The 23,691-nt window shown below is 41.8% G+C and overlaps 1 protein-coding gene and 1 pseudogene across 7 annotated transcripts in view; one reads left to right on the forward strand and one right to left on the reverse strand.

The window, feature by feature from the left end:
* Positions 1–20,898, reverse strand: part of LOC106801867 (tetraspanin-3 pseudogene) — an 89,642-nt pseudogene extending 68,744 nt beyond the window's left edge.
* Positions 20,899–20,966: 68 nt separating this feature from the next.
* Positions 20,967–23,691, forward strand: part of FRAS1 (Fraser extracellular matrix complex subunit 1) — a 425,899-nt gene continuing 423,174 nt past the window's right edge. For 3 of the 7 annotated variants that reach the window (XM_014787828.2, XM_087434476.1, XM_087434478.1), the window contains exon 1: positions 20,968–22,224. In XM_014787828.2, coding sequence (XP_014643314.2) covers positions 22,149–22,224 — 76 coding nt within the window. In that variant the 5' untranslated portion in view covers positions 20,968–22,148. Of the gene's footprint in view, positions 22,225–23,691 lie in introns of all 7 variants that reach the window. The other 4 variants (XM_087434473.1, XM_087434474.1, XM_087434475.1 and 1 more) reach the window with 2 other exon arrangements.

The raw sequence follows: 23,691 nt of genomic DNA on the forward strand, positions 1-23,691 counted from the left end.
ATGGTGGAAGAAAAACCCTACAAAGATTCAAGGGTCTATCACAGTGGAAAAAAATTTCGGTGGTCCAATAGTCGTGGGTATGCCAGGATATCCCTTCAAAATAAAAGACAAATTATTGCATCTTGCCACTTCTACCATGAAGAAGGAAATATAATGCCTGGTAGGCCTCTGTGGGTTTTGGAGGCAGCATATTCTGCACCTGGGAATACTGTTTCATCCCACATACGGGGCACCACAGAAGGCTGCCATCATTGAATGGGGTGCAGAATAAGAAAGCTCTGCAGCAAATCCCCGCTACAGTGCAAACAGCCCTGCTGCTTGGCCAAAATGACCTAGCAGGCTTTATTATATTAGAGGTATGAGTGGTGGGAAATGATGCTGTGTAGTATTTATGGCAAACTACTGTGGTGGAATCAAAATGCCGGCCCTCAATGTTCAGTAGCTAGAGTATGCCCTCATGGCAGATAATTATATGCCTTTTGAAAAAGGACTCCTGCTATGCTATTGGGCTCTAGTAGAGATGGAGCTCTGACCATGAGACACCAAGTTACTGTGCACTTAGAACTGGGTTCTCTCAGATCCACTAAATTGTAAACTAGGACAGACTCGGTAGCAATCCATTGTAAGCAGAAAGCATATCTGGGATCCAGCATGAGTAGGACTAAGGACACAAGCAAGCTGCATGAGCAGGTAGCCCAGATCCCCGTGCCATCTATTACTGTTGCACCAGTGCCCCTCCCTCAGCTCATCCCTGTGGACATCTGGGAGATCTCTTATAACCACACAACAGAGATTTAACATATGAGACAGCTCAGTATGTGGGTACAAACTGAAAATGGGCAGCAGCTGCACTGAATTTTACTCATGAGGGGCGTTGAAAGACAGTAAGGACAGTTTCAGGCAGAGTACCTTGTTATCCACTTTGTGTGGGAGGAGAAGTAGCTCAAGGTTAAAATATATAAAAACTCATGGGTAGTGGCAACAAAAGCATGTGGCTAGACACATGGGAGCAGACACAAAATGTGAAGATCTTTGTATCGTATGTAAACACTCATCGGAGAGCATCCATCATGGAAGAGGCATGGAAAAAACAAGTAGAAAAAGTTACTTGGCCATTTGACATCAGCTAGTCTTGATCATTGGGCACCCCAGTGCTTGCACATGGGTACATGAATGGAGTGGTCATGGTGGGAGAGACGAAGGCTATGCATGTGTTCAACAGCCTGGGCTACCACTTACTAAGGCTGAGTAGGCTACTGCTGCCACTGAATGTCGAAACTGCCAGCCAGAGAGACCAACACTGAGCCCCCAATACGGCACTATTCTTCAAGGAGACCAGCCAGCCACTTGGTGGCAAGTTGACAACATTGAGCTCTTTCTATCCTGGAAGAGCCAGAGATTTGTTCTAACAAATGTCTGGGCGTAGGTTTGCCTTTCCTGCCCACAAGCTTCAACAAGCGTTACTATCTGAGGGCTTACGAAGTATTTGATTCATCAGGATGGGATCCCAATAAGATAACATTACATTAGCCCAGGAGACCCACTTGTCAGAAAAGGAGGTATGGAAGTAGGTCCCTGACCATGAAATGTATTGATTTATTGGTTGCATCAGAGATGGCACCATGCAAAAACTTCCAGCCTAATAGTGTTGGCATGGCATACTGAAGCATTAGCTTGGAGATGGTACTCTATGAGGATGAAGCACCATCCTCTATGATCTCAATAAAAAGAAATCATGGATCTAGAAATAAAGGAGTGGAAGCAAGAGTGGTCTCACTTATCATCACTCTCACTGACCCAGTGGGGGACTAAAAATCCCAGCCTTTTCAGCCCAGCGTGGGATAGCTCTGAATAGCCATATATGCTCCAGAGCTCTCCTTAGGGTTCGGAAAGACTAGACTGACACTGCATTGCAGTTTCTTCCTTTGCACAGTTCTGCTGCTTCTCCCTCTCTTATACGAGTATAGATCCTTAATAAATCCCCTACTTGCCAAATTCTGTATCAGTGTGCTTCCAGAGAATCCAATCTTTGATAGCCCCCAATCCCACCTTCATTTACAGCCTCAGGTACTAAGATAACATACTGCATATTTTTCTAGGTCTTTCTCTAGATGTGTATTTATTTATATATGTAAATTCATAGACATTTTAAATTTTAAATTTTTCTCTACATAAATGGGATCATAGTGTATATGTGGTTTTCTATGACTAGACTTATCTTTTAAAGGCAGTTTCATTGAGGTATAATTTACATATAGTAAAATTCACACTTTAAAGTAGATCTCAATGAGTTGACAAACAATTAAAATATAGGATATTTACATTACCCAAGCAAATTCCTTCATGCTCCTTTGCAATCAATCCCTTTATCTCAGCCCTAACTCCTGATCTGACTTTGGTCCCTGTAGATTTGCTTTTCCAGAATATTATATAAATGGAATCATACAGTATGTAGCCTTTTGTGTTTGGACTCTCTTTTAGCATAATGCTTTTGAGATTTATTCACATTGTTGGATGTATCAATAGTTCATTCTTTTTTATTGTTGAGTAGTATTCCATTTATGGATGTATCACAATTTGTTTATTCATCTATCAGTTGAAGAACATTTGGATTGTTTCCAAATTGAGGCTATCGTTTATAATGTTCCCATAAACATTTGTATATAAGTCTTTGTGTGGACATATTCTTTTAATTCTCTTGGGAAACCAGGCAGTGTGATTGGTGGGTCATTCATTAAGAGTATATTTAACTTTAAAAGAAACTGTGAAACGTTTCCAAAGTGGCAGATACATTTTACATTCCCACAAGCAATATGTGTGAGGATTCTAGTGACTCTTAAGTACTTGATATTTTCAGGCTTTGATTTTAGTCATTCTAGAGCATGTAGTAAGCATATTTTATTATTTGGATTTCCCTAATGACAAATGCTGTTGAACATATTTTCATGTACTTATTTGGCATCCTTATATCATTTTTGGTGAAGTGTTTATTCAAATATTTTGCCCACTTTTTATTGGGATGTCTATTTCTTACTATTGAGGTGTAAGATTTCATTATATATTCTGGATACCATTTCTTATTCAGATATATGTTCTGCAAGCATTTTCTCCCAGTTTGTTTTTTTATTTTCTTAAACAGGGTCTTTCAAAAAGCAGAAGTTTAAATTTGATGATGTCCAATTTATCAACTTAAATAATGGTTTGTGTTTTTTGTGCCGTATCTAAAAAATCTCTGCCTAACTCAATGACGCAAAAATTTTCTCCTATGGCTTCTTCTAGAAATTTTATAACATTAATTTTTAAGTTTATGTCTATGATTCATTTCAAGTTAATTTTTGCACATAGTGTGAGTTAAGGGTCAGGGTTTATTATTTTTGCCTATGGATGTTGGACCCTGGGTGCCTAAGGAGGGGACCCAGCAGAGCCTAACAGTCTTCCTGAGTTGAGAAGAAAAAGTTGAGGGTCTTGGGAGGTCAAGCAGCCATAGTTCCTAGGGCAGAGTACAAAAGAGTAAATTATTCCAGCATCATTTGTTAGAAAGACTATTCCTTCCCCTTCTTTGTAAAAAAAAAAAAAAAAAAAAAATGACCATATATGTATAAGGTCTATTTCTGAACTCTTTATATTGTTCCAGTGATTTATACATCTATCCTTATATAAATACTGTATTAGTGAGGATTCTCCAGAGAAGCATAACCAAGAGGCTATATATAGAGAGAGATAGAGAGATATAGATTTATTATAGGAATTGGCTCACACGGTCATGGAAGCCAAGAAGTCCTACAATCTGCCGTCTATAAGCTGGAGAGCCAGGGAAGCTGGTGGTGTAATTCAATCTGAGTCCAAAGGCGTGAGAACCAGTGCCAGCGTCCGAGGGCAGGAGATGAATGTCCCAGCTCAAGCAAAGAGAGCAAATTTGCTCTTCCTCTGCTTTTTTGTTCTTTTTGGGCCCTTAAGGGATTGGATGATGCCAACTCACATTGGTGAGAATTGACTCAGTCTACCAATTCAAATGCTAATCTCTTCTGGAAATGCTCTCACAGACACATCCAGAAATAATATTCTACCAGCTATCTGGGCATCCCTTAGCCCAGTCAAGTTGACACATAAAATTAACCATCACAAACACCATATTATCTTGATTAGTGTAGCTTTACTGTATTGAGATTTACTCACATTGTTGAATGTATTAATAGTTTTTTGTTTTTTCATTGAAACCAAGTGGTAGTGTGATTCCTTAAAATATGTTCTTTTTCAAAATTATTTTGCTCTTCTAGCTCCTTTATATTTTCACATAAATTTTAAGAACTTCTATGTTTGGCAAAGATGGAGTAATAGGGATCTGATTTACCCTCATGCCTGAAAGAACTAGAAAACTGAATAAAATATATGAAACAACAGTTTTCAGATATTGCACATCAGACAATGCAGGACAGTGAGCACCAAGATGAGACACAAATAAGATGAGCCCTGTGATTGCCCATTTTACTGCCTGGAGAATGTTTCCAGGCCACAGCACAAGGAGGAGGGGACCCAGCAGAGCCTAACAGTCTTCCTGAGTTGAGAAGAAAAAGTTGAGAGTCTTGGGAGGTCAAGCAGCCATAGTTTCTAGGGCAGAGTAAAAAAGAGGACAGAGCTGTCAAGAGAGTTTTGCAGAGGGTCCTGTTTTAGTCCTTCATCAGCTGGGTACAGATAATCTCACATGTGTGAGGAAAGTACCTGAGGCTGGAGATAGAATTTCATCCCAAAGGAGCAGAAGGAACAATCCACAGTACTCACACAGGACCAGAAACACATCATGTTCTCACCAGCCAGAGTGAAAAACCTCGTAATTCAGAGGACATTGAGCAGAGAATTCAGAAAGTTATTGGAGCCAAATTAGACATTGACTAAAGTTGGTTTTGATCTCACCTAACAAAGTTTAAAAACAAGCCTTGAAAGAATAAAAGTGTTTCCAAGTAACTAAATTGTATTTAAGAACATTTAAAAACACAAGCATATCCAGCACCCAACAAGGTAAGATTTACAATGTCTAGCATAAAAAATAAAAAAGTACTTGATGTGGTAGGTTGAATAATGGCCCCCAAAGATACCTACATCCTAATCCTGGGAACCTGTGAATGTTACCTTATATAGCAAAAGGGCCTTGACAGATGTTATTAAATTAAGGATTCTGAGGGAGATTATCCTCCTGGATTATCCAGGTAGGCTCTAATGTAATCACAAATTTCATTAAAAGAGAGAGGCAGAGGGAGATTTGATTACAGATACAGAAGGTAATGTGATGACTGAAGCAAGATGCTACACAGCTGGCTTTGAAGATAGCTGAAGGAGCCATGAACCAAGGAATGCAGTTCTAGAAGGGAGAAAAGACATGCAAACAGATTCTTCCCTTGAAGAATCTGCAGACTCTGGTTTGGCACAGTGAAATGGATTTCAGACTTCTGATCTACAGAACTATAACAGAATAAGTATGTGTTGTTTTAAGCCACCAAGTAGTAGTAATTTGTTAACGGCAGCCATAGGAAACTAATACAGATTTTGGTACCAGGAGTGAGGTACTGCTGTAACAAATACCTAAAAATGTGGAGGTTGCTTTGGAATTGGCTAATAAGTAGAGGCTGGAAGAATTATGATAAGCATGATAGAAAAAGCATAGATTACTTTGAACAAACTATTGATAGAAATACAGATGTTAAAGATTCTGCTCATCAAGGGCTCAGAAGGAAGTAAGGAGGATGGTAGAGAAGGTCTATATTGTCTTAAAGAATACCTAAATTGTCATAAACCAGCTATTGGCAGAAAAATGAACATGTTGGTGAAAGCATAAAAGGGAACGAGAAACACATTTTTAAAAACTGGAGAAAAGAGGATCTTTGTTATAGAGTAGCAGAAAGCTTAGCTGAATTGTGCCCCACAGTTGAGTGGAAAACGATGCTTGTGAGTAATGAACTTGGGTGTCAACTGAGGAGATTTCCAAGCAAAGTATTGAAGGTGCAGCCTGGTTTCTTCTTGCTGATTATAGTAAAATGAGAGATGAAAGAGATAAATTAAGGGAAGAACTATTAAGCAAAAAGCAAAAACAAACCAGGACTTGATGATTTGGGAAATTCTCAGCCTATCTAGATAGCAAACACATGCTAAAATTTGGTGATTCACTGCCAGAAAAGTATGCTCTAAAGAGAAAGTCAAGGGTGTGGCTGGACAACCTTTTGCTAGTTCCTTGGAAGAATCAAAAGATCAGTATATTCATTCACACAGTGAATTGGAAGAGATGAGCCATGTGATGCATGGATCTTCTCAGCCATCTCAGCAGCAGAAGTCAGGAAAAGAGATGTGATTATCCAGGAAATATCTGTAGAAGAGCCTCTTGTTTAATGGCATAAATTCCCATGACATACACAGGAGACTCACAAGGTTTTTGAGAATGTTATTTCAGCAGAAACACTGCCAGCTTGGACTAAAAGGGACAGAGACAGGATGAAATGAAAAAAGGCTGTTGGTCCTCCTAAATTCTACAGACAGGAAACAGGCTAATAAAACCCCTCAGCTGCAAACATGTCCTACCCTTCAAGAAAAAGAAAAGATTATTTTCCTTTCTCTGTGCAAAGTCCCCCTGCTAAATGGCACAAAGTTTCTTTGGGAGTCCAGAAGGAAGATTTATGTTTACATTTACATATACATTTTGGTAGCTTAACAAGATTCTTCCTCAAGAGAACACCAGCCTCCCCTGCCTTCAAGGGGCTTTGGGTCTGGGAGTTGACTGAGGGTCCACAATTCTCTGTTGTAGTGATTTAAGCCAGACTTTTTTCGTTAAATCTAGAGCTCTTCTATTCACACAAATCAAGAAAGACTTTAGTACACTGCCCATCTATTTCAATTTTAGGGGCACTGTGATCAATTAGCAGCACAAAAGATTTAAGCAGGTCTAAGCGTTCTGATGACTACTTTGGCTCTGCTTTCATTACAGTAACCATAGCAGCCTTGGCTCTGATGATTAGGTGCTGTCACTTGCTCCCTGCCACCCTGACATCCTATCATCCTCATTGAATTCATACAGCCTGTTAGGTGACAGCTTTTCCCGTACTGGCTTGCAAAACTAGTCACTACCAATGCTTTTCAAGGATACCAGGGCTCACCTCATCAGTGAATTTGTTAATGTCTTGGAGAAGGCAGTTATACTTATCTTCTCTTTTTTTTCTCTAAGTTGCAAGATTTGGCGATTTTATTGATTTTTCAAAAAATTTATGTTTTTGGTTTTATTGATATGTACTTAGTTTTTGTTTTGTATTTGACTAATTTATGCTTTTGTGTTTGTTAACACATTTCTTTGAATTTCCTTGGACTTTATCATTTTTTCTTGATTCTAGAGTTAAAATGTTAGCTTTTGTTTTCAATCTTATATTAGTTTTAATAAATTCTCTTAAGCTATAACTATTCTTCATTTCTTGCTTCAGATACCGTATTGAACTGTATCACGTAGGCTTTGATAACCAATTTTCTTAGTTATTAATTTTTCCATAGTGTGTAATTTTGGTTTTGATATGCTTTTTAAATCAAGAGTTATTTAAAGGAGTGCTTTTACACTTCTAAGTGGACATATTAAAAATAAAAACTATTCTTTTCTTGTTAATGCCTACTTTTATTGTAGTTGTTAGAGAATACATTGTGTTTGGTCTTTTTCTTTCTGGAATTTATTGAGATTTTATTTATGGCCTAATACATGGCCAGTGTTTATAACTGTTCCCTGTGTGTCTGAAAAGCAAATATATCTTCTACTTTTTTGGGTCAAGAAGAAGGCCTAATTCTGTCCTGCTCTTCATACATCCACCGTCTTACCCCTTCCTCCCCTCACTCCCAACACTAATTTCAAAATTCTCCTCTGGGTCCCTATTTTAACATTCCCCAAATTAAAATAGATCAACAGTCTTCACCATTTTATTTCACTACTATCTCTCCTCTCTCCTTCCCATCCTATAATAAACTTTTATTTCAAAACTTCTCTTGTTTTTAACCCTAATTTTTAGGTATTATTGGAATTTAAATTCTAAACTATTGTTTACTTTTCCTTGAATTATGCCTTTTCACTTCATATAATCATTATTCAACATCTATTTTATACTTAAAAAATTGCAGTATCATCAAGTTTTCATTTTATCAGCTTTTTTTAGTTTTTAAAAAATAGGACTTTTTGCTCATCATTGTTTCTTGTACTCTCAATCTTTTACTAATTTGAGATATTTGTCATGAATTAATTTTCTCTTTGCTTCTTTGTTTCCTTCCCCCCACCCTTCCCCCCACCGCCAAAGCCCCAGTGCATAGTTGTGTATCTTAGTTGTACATCTCTCCAGCTCTTCTATGTGGGTCGCCACCTCAGCATGGCTTGATGAGTGGTGCATAGGTCCACACCCAGGATCCGAACCTACGGACCCCCGGCCACTGAAGCAGAACGTGCTAACTTAACCGCTACGCCACTGGGCCTACCCCCACTTTTTTGTTTCCTAAGAAAGGGTTCATAGGTAGTACATTTTGTGATTGTATAAAATTTGTTCTCTTGCTTTTCCATGGGGATATCTAAGCTGATACAGAATTCTTGGATCTTTCTTTTTTTCTCTGGAAAGCCTGAAAATATTTCTCCCGGTCTTCCAGAGTTGCATTGTGATTTTCTTTCCTGTCTAAGTTGATCTGTGTGTGTGTGTGTGTGTGTGTGTGTGTGTGTGTGTGTATTCATGTCTGGAAGTATGAGATTCTCTTTTTATCTTTGGTGTTCATGGTTTTACCAGATTTTGTCAAAATGTGTGTCATTTAGAAAATTATTTGTGCCTGGCACATTTCGATCTGAAAGCAGAATCTTTCTTCTGTTCTTTTTTTAAACTTCTCCTTTGTATGTTTTCTTTTTACCTCTTGGAATGCCCATTTTTTTGTATTTCAATTCTTCTGGATCTATCTTCCTTGTCTTTTTACTCATGAGTTCCCACTTTCCTATTTTTAGGCTTTGTTGTGATATAGTTTCTCTATTTGAGTCTTCATATTTTTAATTTTATTTCCAGAAGTATCCACTCTATTTTGGTGTTCCTCTAATGAATTTTAAAATTCAAATACTAGGTCTTAAAAAAATGTTTTTTAAATGAATATTTTTGGTTTTCTGATCCTTCATTTACCAGTATCTTTTTGTATTCCACTAATTTATGTCATACTTTTTCCTTGAATTATATTTCCGCTCTGTATTATTCTGCCTCGTGGGAGACATCTGTCCTGTCTTTTTTTTGCCCTGGTCTTCCTCCTTCAAGCTACTGAGCCCCTTAAACAATCTGACATCCTTCTTTGCTTTCTCATAACAGTGTCTGTGTAAGTCAGCCTGTTGGGCTCTCTCAGTCAGTGGTGGATGGGCAGGAGATGAGAGTTAAGAAAGAAACTTTCATGGTGAGCCAGCAGTGAGTGGGAATTTGACATACTGTCAGCATTCTTTAGTTTGAGGTTGTGTGGGTAGGGGAGGAGTTGGTCCTTCTTCAGCCACAAAAAGGGCAGTTCAGCCCAATGCTACAATTCATCCTGAGAATGGCCTGCAATGGTGGAACTAGAGGATTTCCTTGTGTTGGAGGCATCTATTAGGCTCAAATCGCCACGGGAATCGCCAATTCCAGGAGATGAAAAATCAATAAACTTCACTCCAGTTTCCACTAGAGTGATAAGTCTTCTCCTCAGATGCCTGGTCTTGGATCCTTCCAGTTTTATAAATGATGCTCTACAGAAGCCACCCTACCCACGCCAAACAAACTGTCTCTGTAGGACACTAAATCCTAAGTAGACCACACTTCCTTTATTCCCCTCCTCACTCCTAAGGCCCTATCCACATTAGCTGTTTATTTCACTATCCAGTTGGGAGAAGGAGGGATGTGTGCTCAGGCTCCCATCTCCCAGCATGAGTAATTATTGTTCTTTTAACTGCTTCTTTCCTTATGTTTTCTCTATTTCCTCCACTGAGAACTCTTATCACAGATATTGCGTCTCCTGGAGCTACATCATATTTTGTTGCTCTAAATTTTGAAAGTGTCCTCAGTTTTGTCTTCTAGGCTACTGAATAAAGTCTTAAACTATGTATGTTTTATTGTTCAGAACTTCTATTAAGTTTTTCTCACTTTGGAAATTATATCTTTATTTTCCAAAAACTCTTTTATGTTCTTAACTGCTCTTTTTTCATAGCAGCCAGTACTTGTTTGATAGAAATACTGTGCTTTGAAATAACTCTGAGGATATGAATTTAATCTGTTCAAAAGTTTTCTTGTGTTTCTTGCATTATGTCTTTTTACTCTGGGATCAGTTATTTTGTTTGTTCATCTTTACATTTCTGTTTCGAGCTGTGGTTCTTTTCTCAAATGTTTTTTGATTTTGGTTGTCTATTTCTATTTACGACAGGGTGACTAGTAGAGGCAGCTGATGTGTATTTCTTCAGCAACAGTAAACTTGAGTTGCTTCTTCCCTCCATGGGAATGTATATTTGGGGATGCCAGAAGGTGGCTTAACTAAAGAGCTCTGTGGATAAATCACATAGGTAGGATTCTTTCCAGTCACATGGGCACTGGTCAGGCAGGCTAGCTGGTATCCTCTGTAACTGCTTAAGTTACAAAGACGTTACTCTGGGTGTAGTATTTTATGCTGTGAATAATTCTAATTAATGTGCTTATTCATCAGAGTGTTATTTTTATTTTTAACCGATGTAGGTACTACTTACGGAATCCCCACACTTATATTGAAAATGAAAACAACTCAGGTTATTTTTGGTGGTGCATGTAAAGTAGCATGATATAAACAACTTTCAGTTCAATTCAAAGCTTATTTTAAGTCTTTTCATATACTCTGACTGTAAGAGGATTTATAAATATAGTTGTGGATGAAAATAATTGCCCTCTTTACTTTCCAATAAATTTTAGAAAATCAGAGTAGAAGACTTTTCTTTGTGTGTTTTTCCATGAGGGGAGAGCACAGAAAAATCATGATGTTCTAACCATGCTAGATCATATAGGTACATATATGCATGAACTTTGTTCTGTCCTTGGATATCTATGAAATTAATTCTATTTTTATAGCAATTCTTTCCCTTTGCTTATTTGAGTGAGCTCTCTTCTTTGCAGCAAGTCTTTCTCTGACTACAACAGCATATGTAAATTAAGACAGTACATATTTTTACATTTTATAAAAAGCTTTGGCCTGACTTCATTGCAGTTAAATTTTCTATACCGATGCCATGTTTGATGCATCATTGATTCAGATTCATATTCGTGCTGATATGCTTTGGTGAGAAGAAGCATAATGGCAGATGCTAAAGGAGGATGCTAAAGTTGATAAGAGAGCACCAACTCAAGGATATATGAACATTTCTCCCATCTCTGAGGTATTTTCAAATTCCATACACTTTTTGGTTCTAAACAAGATGTGTAGGGACACAGGGTCATGGCTCTTCACTGTCTGCTTTCCCACCTTCTTTTTGTCTTGTACCCACAGGGGAAATATTTCTCGACTCTATAACCTCTTAAAAGTGACAGCAGGTTCAGGACTGCCTGTCTGCCAGGGGACTCCCATGAGAACCCATGGCCAGTTTTTCCCTGTCTTTTCAAAGTCCACAATCATTTTAAGATTGAATCACTCTAGAGGCACCAAGGCCAAACTTATTGCAGCTCAGCTGTTACTAGATGCTCATAGGATAAGAGAGAAAAACAGCAAAATTAAATGCTAATGGATTAGTATGAGCAAACATACCAGACTCACACTGATAGTAAAAGTTGCATCTCCGATTATATCATCACTGTAAATCTTTAAAAAATAAAAACACTAAAAGTGCTTTGTTTTCTTCCATGGATCAAGGTATGAGATCATTAGCTTTGCTTCCTGTGTCTCATTCACGAGTAGAGAAATATCATCATTATCGTCATCAATATCATCATCATCAGTTTCGATTTATCTAAATAGCCTGCTGAAATAGACCTCTGGGAGTATTTACCTACCCAATTACTGCAGAATGGTTATTCATGGCCTTAAAACTGCCTCACACATAAAAATGCCTGACCTATCTGAAAGTTCTTAGTAATAATACTTTATACTTGTATAGTACTCTTTAATGTTTCAAAAGATTTTCATATCCATTTTCTTAATTTGAGCCTCAAGACAATTCAGTTTGATAAGTAGATCCCAAGTTATTATCTCCCTTTTACAGATGAGGACTTAGAAGATCTATTAAAGACTTATCTGAAGTAAGTCAACTAGTTAGTCTTAGAACTTACACTGCATTGCAGATGTTACTTCCTGGGCGCAGTGAGATAGTACAGTCTCTCTTTCCTCGGTTTGTGGAGGTCAGTATCTTTGGATCGTAGTGAAAGTAACCTCAAAGTCATGAATTTACTTCTAAGAAGGTGGAATATGTTGTTCTTTGTCATTTCTGCTCTGAGGTCTTTAGAAATCCTTGGTGATGGGGCATGGGGAGCCGGGGCATATCAGAAGGCTTGAGTTCTCTAATGTTGATTTCTAGTTGTGTTACCTTGGGAAGAATATCTTGAAAACAAGCTGGTTTCAGGAGCAAGCTTTGCACTCTGGTGAGTTTTCCCTCATAGAGAGAATATGATAATTACTTCCTCAGGGACTCTTTATTTTCTTTGTAAGTGCTACAGACTGAATGTTTGTGTCCCCCCAAAATTCATATGTTGAAACCTAATCCCCAATGTGATGATATTTGGAGTTGGGGCCTCTGGGAGGTGATTAGGTCACGAGAGTGGAGCCCTTATGAATGGGATTGCAGCTTTTAGAAAAGAGGCCCCGGAGAGCTCCCTTGCCCCTTCTGCCATGTGAGGACACAGCAAAAAGGCAACCTTCTATGAACCAGGAAGCAGGCTCTCACCAGACATTGAATCTGCCTGTGCCTTCATCTTGGACTTCTCAGCCTCCAGAACTGTAAGCAATAAATTCCTGTTGTTTATAAGCTACCTAGTCTATGGTGTTTCATTATTGCAGCCTGAATAGACTAAGACAGGTAGGTGTGTATTGGGCTAAAATATTTTTTAGACTCGTCATTGTGGTTATCTCCCCAATATCCATCCCACTGTCTTTTACTGTCAACTTTTCATTCAGGTAGCCACATATTCCCCAGGAAGCCATGTACTTTGAGAGCCCTGGTTTGTGTCTCTTATTCTGGCATAATTATTATACATTCTCTATCACTCTGGATTATCTTGGTTTGTACAACAAATTAGTCACTCTGATTTCGGGGGGATATTAAGTTTATTCCTGACGGTAGGGGTGGGGCATATCTCATGACCCACGTCTTAGCTAGTTCGTGAAATTTCATACTCTGTCAAACATGTTAATTCAGGGATGAGCATGGGAGCAAATGTAGACCAATGAAACACAAGAAAATGTTTGCTGGGGGTTCACAAGAATGTAGAGTCCTTGTTTTTTTTTGGTGAGGAAGACTAGCCCTGAGCTAACATCTGCTGCCAATCCTCCTCTTTTTTTGCTGAGGAAGATTGGCCCTGAGCTAATATCTGTGCCCATCTTCCTCTACTTTATATATGGGACACCTCCACAGCATGGCTTGATAAGCGGTGTATAGGTCTGCGACCGGGATCCAAACCTGCGAACCCCAGCCACCAAAGTGGAGTGCGCGAACTTAACCCCTATGCCATTGGGCCGACCCCTTTCTTGCTTTATTTGGACAGCTCTGGATTAACCGTCTGTAGATTGGACAAAAAAAGCATGTAGCTGTGAGAATTGCTAGCAGTTATTTTGTGTCTAAAAGCGGGATCCAAGAGCAAGGTGAAGTTGATACAGTGGAAGGCGGCATTTGTCAGAATGACATTTGGGGACGTTGCTACAGTTGCTTTGGCCCCAAAGTGTCATAGCCCATTGTCTGAAACAGTGCTGTCCAATAGAAATATAATGTGAGCCACATGTGTAATTATTTTGCCTAACGTTATTATTATCATTACTACCAAATTTGGAGGTAATGCATTTGTTTGCTAAGATTTCTTTGTTTGTTGTTTGTTTTCTATGTTTTACATTAGGGTATAATTTACATACAGTAAAATTTACCCTTTTTAGTGTACAGTTCTGTGAGTTTTGACAAACACGTGAAGTCACATAATTACCATTACAAGCAAGTTTTTGAACAGTTCCATCTCTCCCCAAAATTACTCTGTGCCCTTTGTAGTCAACCCCTCCTCCCACCTTCTGCCTCCGGCAACCACTGATCTGTCTTTTTCACCTTATGGTTTTGCCTTTCAAGAATGTCGCATAAATGAAATCATAGAGTTTATAGCTTTTTGAGTCTGGCTGCTTTCACTAGGCATAGTGCATATGAGATTCATCCATGCTGCGGTATGTATCATTAGTTGTTTCTTTTGGTTGCTGAGTAGTATTCCATTGTATAGATGTACCACAGTTTGTTTATCCATTTCTCAATTGAAGGACATTTGGGTTGTTTGCAGTTTTTGGTGACTAATAAAGCCACTCTAAACATTCACGCATAGGTTTTTGCATGAACATAGGTTTTCATTTCCTTTGGGTAAATATTTAGCAGTGGGACGGCTTGGTCATATGGTAACTTCATGGCCATGTTTAACTTTATAAGAAACTGCCAAACTGTTTTCCAAAGTGTCTGCAGCACTTTTGTGTTAATGCCAGCAATACATCTGAGAGTTCCAGTTGTTCCACATCCTTGCCAGTGCTTGATATTATCAGTTTGACTTTTTTAAACCACTCTCATAGATGTGTAGTGAACATATATAAACCTAATTTTCTAGTAGCCACATTTTAAAAAGTAAAAAGAAACAGATAAAATTAGTTTTAATAATATATTTTATTTAACACAATATATGCTAAATATTATCATTCCAACATGTGATTAATATAAAAATTAATGAGATAGTTTACATTCTTTTCTTCATGTCTACTAAGTCTTTGAAATTTGATGTATATTTTACACTTGTAGTACATCTCAATTTCGACTAGTCTCCTTTCAAGAGCTCAGTAGCCACGTGTAGATAGTGGCTGCTGTATTGGACAGTACAGGTCTATATCTCGTTACATGCCCCACCCACTTTCCCAGTGGGCTGGGAAAAATGTGATATTCCACGTATCCAGGAAATATCGGTGAGCACTAATAGTGTCTCTCATAAAGGCAGAGTGGAGAGAAAAAAAGAATTCACATCCTTTATGGCATTATTAAAGTACTAAATTGAACCCAATCTGAAGGTCTTCTAAGGTAAGCCTTAGTTTCTAGTTATGACAGACAGTAAATGCCATGTATCCTTTAAGCCAGTTTGAATTAGCTTATTCTGTTATTTGAAACTTTCTCCAATATAATTTTGCATTGTACAATTAATATGTGTTCAATATAGAAGAATGAAAAAATACAGATAAGCTAAAAAGAAAAATTAAAAGCCACTTGGATTCTCAGAGATAATATTTTGGTGTATATCCTTTGAGATATTATGTATGGATGTGTGTATAAATCTCTGAAAGTACATGTGTATATGCAAAATCATGGGAACATTATATTATTATTTTGTGACCTATGTTTTTCACCCAATATTTTAAAAACATCTTTCCATGTCAATAAATGTATGTTTAAGATAACATTTTTTTTTTTTTTTTTTTTTAGATTTTATTTATTTTATTTTTTCCCCCCAAAGCCCCAGTAGATAGTTGTATGTCATAGCTGCACATCCTTCTAGTTGCTGTATGTGGGACTCGGCCTCAGGATGGACGGAGAAGTGGTGCCTCGATGCACACCCGGGATCCGAACCCGGGCCACCAGCATCGCAGCGCGCGCACTTAACCACCAAGCCACAGGGCCGGCCCTAAGATAACATTTTTAATCTCTGTATTATTTTCCATTTTATGGAGGAATCACAATTTACTCAACACATTCTATCTTATAGCTTGCTCAGAATATTTCATTGTTTAAGTTGGGGCAGGGGCAGAAGGGGTGTCTGTTTTAGTATACCTTCTAATCTGTAGCAAAAGCAAAGAGTATTTATAAATCCTGTTTCTTTTCTCTCTCATCTCTTCTTTTTATACCTGGTCTCCTCCCAGTTCTTCCAGTAGAAATAAATATAAATGGGAACATACAGCTCAGCGTGGTGACTGGGTGATTGGTAAAATAAAAAAAATTTGTTTCCTATAAAGTTTTCAGTAATTTTCTTCTCATTACCATGACTATGTTGTACTTATTACCAGTATTGATTATATAGGTAGGTTATTCAAGGTGTTCTAGGTGTTACTAGAAGATAATACAGAGAAAAACAAATAAAGTTTAAAAAACCATCTAGAAGTAAGTATGTCATAGTAAAGTGCAGGATGAATCAGGTCCAGCTCTGTAGGATTTTTGTGTAAAACATAAAAGCCAGTGTAATCTGTGCAGGAAGAAATTGATTAAATGTGCTGAGATGATCTATCTGCTTCTCCTTTGTTGGCTGCTGCGACCATTTGGCATTTTCAGTGACCTCTGATGCTGCGCATTCTGCTGTGTGGTTATGGTAGGCCCAGGGGTGATATTAGAAATATTTAACAACTGGGGAGGCAGGGGCACTGAAAAGACCCCAGCCTGCCACAACGGCTATGACCAAACCAGTGTGTAAGGGTTGGGTGCCTGTCCCAAGTAGGGAAGACAAAACAAGGAAACAAATTTAAAAACTTAGGGTTTTTGTTTATTTTATGCCAGGAAAAGTTTCTAGATATAAAGCCTTTTTTCCTGGTTTTGGTCTTGCATGTCCTTCCAGTGATACTGCTGGGGAAATTATCATTTTCCACAAAAATAAAGAGTAGGTAGCCACTCCCTTTCTGTAAAGCAATATCCAAATGCATAGAAAAGGATTAATATCCTGAATATGTGAAGAACCCTTACAATTTTACATAGAATCAAAAACCCACTAATAGAGAAATAGAAAGAGACCTTTCAGACACACACACAAAGAAACACAATAAATATAAGAAAAAGTGTTTTACGTTACTAAAGAACAAAGAAATGCAGATTTAAAACATACCTGTATTTCACTTGGCTAACATCTGTTAAGTGGCTAACATGTGTCAGATATGGTGCTAAGCACTGCTATCTTATTTAATGCAAACAGTGGCCCTGTAAGGTGGGCACTATTCTAATGTCCATTTTGTAGACAGGGACTCTGAGGTTCAGGGATGGTAATCGGCCTGACGTGACACAGTTAATAAGTGGTATTAAGCAAAAGTCCATTTTATCTTCTGAGATTTGTAAAGATTAAATGATAGGTATCAAAATAAAAAATATGCATGCCTTTGACCCAGCACTTTCACCTACAAAAGTTTATCCTAGGGAAATAATTGGGTAGGTGCACAAAGGCCTTGTATAAGGACATTTAGTGCTGTATTATTTATAAAAGCAAAAAATTGGAAACAATGTGAATGTTCTTCAAAAGAGGGTTGTCTAAATATGTAAAGACATATCCACACAGCGTGAACCCCAGCAGCTCTTGAAAAGAATGAGGTAGATCAATATGACTTGGCTTAGAAACTTGTGGCCTAGCTATATTGTGCAGTAGGAGAAAAAAGGCAGGTTACAAAATAGCATGTAAATTCTGACTCTATTTTTGTAAAAAGAATTATGTTCAGTTAAGCAGAGAAAAATGTCTGCATGTATTTGCTGTGGTTATCTTTGTGGAGGGGTTAGATTATAGCAGAGCCCATCAATTTATACTTCTGTATTATTGGAATATTCTTTTTGATCTAACTATTTGAAGCTGGGGGAAAAAAGCAATAAATATTGTCACTTGTTGAAACTGACAAACCAAAACAAATGCACTAACACTGCAGGACTACTCCCAGGGCAGGTGAAAGAAGGAGATTAGAGAAGGCACATATAGGAGAAAGATCTGATGGAAGACTAACACAGACAGTGGGGTTGTACAGAAGGAGGACAGAGAGAAGTAGAGGGAAAGGGGACAGGAGGGAGGAAGGAAGAGCAGAGAGTAAAGTGGAAGACCAGGAAAGACCGGTTGGAGGAAGAGTAGAGCAGTTGCTACAAAGGGCAGCAAAGCCTGAGTGTTAGCAGGGGCTAACCTGGGGCTTTCTGAGAGGCAGGATAGTGTAGCTAAGGATCGTTAGGAGAGTTGAGAGCACGGGCTCTGGAGTGAATCAGCACAGTTAGTGCTAATATCTATGTGTCCCTGTGTCCCCTAAGGGCCCAGCCCCCTGGCGGTTAGGTTAGGGCCACCTGGCTCATTCTTGCCACTCAGAGAGGGAGGGCTGAGGCCCTCAGGGGTTGCAATGCCTCCTTTTGCTCTCTCTTGCTCTTATACAGAAGCAGTGCATGCCATGTGTTCCATGATGGCCTAGCAACAAGAAGTCATCAATAACCAGGAGCCACTGTGCGGAGCCGCCAATGCCCAGGGGCCAGGATGTGACTGAGACACTGTGATTTGGGAGTTTGCCTCCCAAATATTTGCCTCTTATTGCAGCTAGAATCACTTGCTCTAATGTGCTTCGTCATTTATTAGCTGTCTGACTTTAGACAGATTACTTAACTCTCTGAACATCAGTTATTTCTCCTGTAAATGGAAATAACAATAGTATTTATCTCACAAGGTTATTGGAGGATTAAATGGGAAAGTGCACAGTGTTAGCCACAAAGTAGTCAATATGTGCTGGCTACTATCGTTGTTGTTATTACTATCATTTACAGCAGGAATTGATAAGTCCATGCCCCCAAATGGGCAGCAACAAGGCCAGGGAAATGTCAATAGATGACAGCAGGGTGGATCCAAGGAGATATCCTGGGACGTATTCACAGAAGTTGTGGAATCCAGACCTGTGAATGAAGAGCAGTGAAGACATGGACCCAAACACCTCTGGCCAGTGAGCTGCCGACTCCCTGTCAGTGGAAGCATTGGTTGTTCGAATGAAGCACTCATATGTAGAGGTTAACTTATAGAGACCAGCTGGTTATGATTAGTTGCATATCCATAAAAATGCTTACTAAATTTCCCTCCTGATGAAATAGGATATGCTTATATAATTATTTTTCCAACATCTCAATTTAAGTGGCCACAGAAGAAGCTACATATGCCTAATATTACTGAATTATTGGTTGACCGTTTCAACCATTCGGTCATCCAAGGATCTTCGTGCGGGACTCTGGGCTACCAGTTCTCTACCTAATTAGGGTAGAGGGAGGGTGAGTGAGTGGACCTGTGTGTGCCCTTGTGCTGGCCAGTGGTGGAGGGAGATGTTATATATAAATACAGCATATGATGAACTTGGGGTAACTTGGTAGTGCCATTCTCCCCCACCTCTCTTTTCCCTCCTTCCTTCATTTCCTTTTCTTAAAAAAAAAAAAAGCATATTTGCATTTAGCACAGGAATAACAGATGTCTTGAGAATTGAGTGCCATGATGGTACGATTATTTTTATAAAATTAAATTGATTCTTGAGAAAACAAATTGTCTAAGTTACTCCCAGTCAGTGGTGGCTAAAAAATGTCTGTAAAGGGGGGCCTATGGGGTGGGAATGTGGCTGACAGGGTATATTCAAAGCTGAGTTTTCACAGCACTTCACAAGGAATTGAGGAAATGTCAACTTTGCAAATGAAAAAGGGGATGGGATCCTTTTTTGGGAGGAGGGGTTAAGACACCCAACCCCCCTTGATATGGCCTCTGCTCTCAGGAACTTACTATTTTGTCAGTCCATTCTTTCAACAAACCTTTTTTTTTTTTTGCTGAGGAAGATTGGCCCTGGGCTAACATCTTCGCCCATCTTCCTCTGCTTTATATGCGGCGCTGCCACAGCATAGCTCAACAAGCCCTGCATTCGTCCGTGACCAGGATCCCAACCTCCCAACCCCAGGCCACCAAAGTGGAGCACGTGAACTTAACCTCTATGCCACAGGGGCGGTCCCTCAACAAACTTTTAATAGGCACCTTCTATGTGCTTCAGATACAAAAGTAATAAATGGTCTCTGTCTCTAGGACCGCCACAGCCCAGGAGAGACTTGAGGGTGCCTTGCGCAACCCCTGGGTCTTCTAAATACTCAAAAATCAGTGCTGGGTTGTCAAAGGTTTCCTCTTTGCTCTGGCTAATAGTAATCGTCACAGAGATCTGCCAGTTACAATTCGTTGAGTTATTCCGAAAAGCGAATTGTTCCAAGTAGCACCGTTTCGGATTAGAACGTCCACCCGCTTGATGGTGGTCAAGAAGACTGGAAACAAGTGGGCCCCCCATACAATGCTTGAACAAACCCCCCTCCTTGGACAAACTCCCTTCCAACAATAGGCTCCCCCATCTCAGGTCAAGTGAGGGACCCAGGACGTCTCTTCTCTGGGCCAATCAGAACCCAGCCAGCATCTCTCTGATGCAACCATTCTCATCGTATAAAATGATTAACCCTAGACCCGCTATTTTTACTTGGTCCTATAAAAACAGCTGCCGGCGGTCAGTCCTGACCGGGAGCCAAGGCCTCCACTCTTCAAGTGCGGGCCCCAGTCTGCCCTGCCTTGACATTTACTTCCCAGTCACTGGCATTTGGGGGCGCAGCTGGAGCCACCGCGCCGAGACCGAGCAGTGTTCCACTGACAGCCTCTCTCAGGGAGAGGTAAAGGTGCATTCGCGGTGGGAGGCCCCGCCCTGGATACACACCCCAAGATCCTCCCACGCTGTTGGTAAAACCCACGATGCGCTGACCGGATGGCCCCAGAGCGAGGAAGATGGATCAGGTCCGCCTCGCGCACTTAGTTCAGCAGGAGTGGCGCGGTGTCGGGGTGAGGGGTAGCGCCAGGGCCTTTGAATGTGGGCATACCCTCTCCGGAATAGGTCCCTCCCCAAAGGAGGAGTGTGGACCCGGGTCGCGGGCCCTCGGCTGTTCCTGAGCAAGGACCACGCCATCTTCCCCCCACCCCTCCCTGGTGTGACCACTTTTGATCCCGCCCCAGACAAAGGCAATCTGAACTCCAGCATAATAAGAGGATCAGGTTGCTCTGTCGGCATCCCTACACCCCTCTCTTCGCTTCTCCCCTTCCCCACGTGACTCTCTGGAATCTTTGCCAAAGCTCCGAGTCCCTGGGTCCATTTTCACACCGAGCAAAGGAGAGAGGAAGGAGGGAAGGGAGGCAGAGGAAGGAGGGAAGAGAGGCGGAGCGTGTCCTTTAAACGCGGGGATCCAGAGAGGGCCTTATTTTGTGCGTTTCCAGGCGCTCTTGTCCGATGGCGTTGAGTTCGAGAGTCCTTTCCAGCCTCTCTAGCTCTTTGCTCTGTGCGTTTAAAATTATGGCTCCTCCTCCACTCCTGTAATCACCCTCCACCCTGCAGACCTGCCGCGGGGTGTACGGTGCGGAGGCGGCTGTTGGCGGGAGCAAGCCGCGCCCCCGCAGCCCTCCTCACCCCAGCGAGGGGCGGGCGCGAGAAAGTGGCGGCAGCGCCCCCCGCGCCGCGCCCGCGTCTTTCCTCGGAAGATTCCGAACAGTCTGCTGCAGGGAGCGCAGCTCGAGGCGGCGCCGGGCGGCTGCAGCGCCGGCGAGTCCCGGGAGCTGCCCGCAGCGCCGCACAAAGTTTCCTGCGTTGCGACCCCCCGCGGGCTGAGGTCCGCGGAGCCGGGTGGCCTGGCCAAGAAGGAGGGGTGGGTGGGTCTTTCTGGGCTCCGGGAGACCCTCTCTGCTGATGCAGCACCAACGTAGAGTGTCAAGCGAACTTTAAAAAGCTGCCTCGGAAGAACCTGCGCCGGGATCTCCACGGTTGGGGACCCCGGAAAGGACGCGTGCAGCCGGAGGGAAATACTGGGAGATCCAATCAGCCGGTGACCGGCAACTTTCGGGCGCGACTTTGCCGCGAACTGCGCTCAGGCTCCTCTTTCATTCTCCCAAGCTCAGCCCACGTTGGCGTCCTGCTTTGCTGGAGAGCTGGGCGCGCCCTCCACCCCGGCAGTGAGTGAATTGAATCCCCCGCCCGCCCTGGCGCCTCGGAGCTGATGTGAGCGGCGCTCTCGGCCTGTCCATCGCCTCATTTCCCCGGAGGTAACCGCCCGCCGACCCCCGCTCTCCGTGCGCCCCGGCCGAGGGCGCCGAAGCCAGCGTTTTGGCCGAGAGCTGGTTCTTGGATGCTGAAGGCTGGGCTCCTCCAGCGTGGGTGCCGAGGCGGCAATGGGTGTCTTCAAAGTGTGGCTCGCGGTGGCTCTAGCATTGGCGGAATTTGCAGTACTGCCTCATCATTCTGAAGGTGAGAGCGTGCTTCGTGTGTGTGTGTGTGTGTGTGTGTGTGTGTGTGTATGATCGTGCTGTTTAAAAAGCCCAGGGGGTTAATGGTGTTGTGGGTCGGGTGGAAGTTTTTTTGGGATGGGTGGGTGGGTGGGAATGGGACTGGAGTGGGCTTTTCTGCGAAGATTCCTACTCCTGATTGTTTTGCATTCAGATCACAAGCCTCCCTCTCTGCCCTAAGTGCATTTGGGTGGGTGGGGGGCCGACTGAGGTGGCATCTCTGAAATTGGATTCTATTTTTTTTTCCACTTGCCCGCTGCCTCCGAATGGAAAGCAACTATATGGAGCGTAGGTGAGGAGCGAACAATTGCTCTTACCTGCTCCTATGAAACATAAAATCCGGCACCTTAAAACCCCCATCACTCTCCTCTCCTCCTCGCCCCAGTAAGTCTCCTGGTAAAGTCCAGTTAAGATTTTATAACCAGCTGCTTAGAGTGGTTTCTGGACGTAGGCAATTCGATTGCACCAAAAGAAGTCTCCCCAGTACGGAGAGGCACGAGCCTGCCTGCTTCCCTAGAGAAAAAGTGGTTAATAAGAGTTTAGCTTCATTATCTTACTTTGCCCTCTGCCTCCCGGTTTTCCTCCGGGGCTCCAACCTACGTGTAAAACCCCGGAGGAGTTTTGGGGGGAGAAAAAGAAGGAGACTGTGGGAATTATTGTCGCCATGATAGTAAAAGCAATCTGGGCTTAGGCAAATAAATGAACCAATAAGTAAATCAAGAGTTTGGGGGTGGGATGGCGGGCCCGGGGACGCCAGGCGCTGTGAGCTCCCACCTGCTCCGAGGAGCCGGGAAAGTCGCCTGGCTAGTGCTTAGGGAGGGGGAAGGGAGCCGGCGGGCTGGGAGGAAGACAGCTTAATCCACAGCGCCGGGCTCTCGGCTTCCCCTCCCGGCTCTATTCATTATTCATCCAGCTGCGGGAAGACGAGTTCACCTGCCCGGCCGCAAATCAGAGCCGCTGCCGTGGCGGCGGCGGGCGCCGGCAGGGGCGCCCTCTCCGCCCTGGTGCCGGGTGGGGGCGACTCGTGCGTGCAGAGCCCGGGCGCCGGACCAGGGGCGGCGGGAGGCCTCGGGGAGGACAAAGCCCTGCCTTGGATCGACCTCCAGCCAACAGAACAGCTGCCTTTTCCTTGCTAGTTTCCCGGGAGAAAGTGGCGTGGCCTTGGAAGTCCACGCACAGCAGTGGGGACCTTCCTGTGGGTAAAGGTACGGCCTGCCCGCATCATCCCAGGAAGTATGTCAAGTGTGTACTATCCCGGGAAAAGCACGTCTGAGGCCTGAGCAGCCTTCTTCAAACAGGGCATAACCTGTAGAAATATGTCTTTATTGTATGTGTGCGTGTGTGCATACGTAAAAAAAAAATAAAACTTATAAGGCTTAATTATAATAGTAAACCAGATGGGAAAGTCAACCCAGGCCACCCAAATCTG

This window comes from Ceratotherium simum, chromosome 8 (assembly GCF_057802395.1).
Source record: "Ceratotherium simum simum isolate JZ-2026a chromosome 8, ASM5780239v1, whole genome shotgun sequence".
NCBI classification, from domain to species: domain Eukaryota; kingdom Metazoa; phylum Chordata; class Mammalia; order Perissodactyla; family Rhinocerotidae; genus Ceratotherium; species Ceratotherium simum.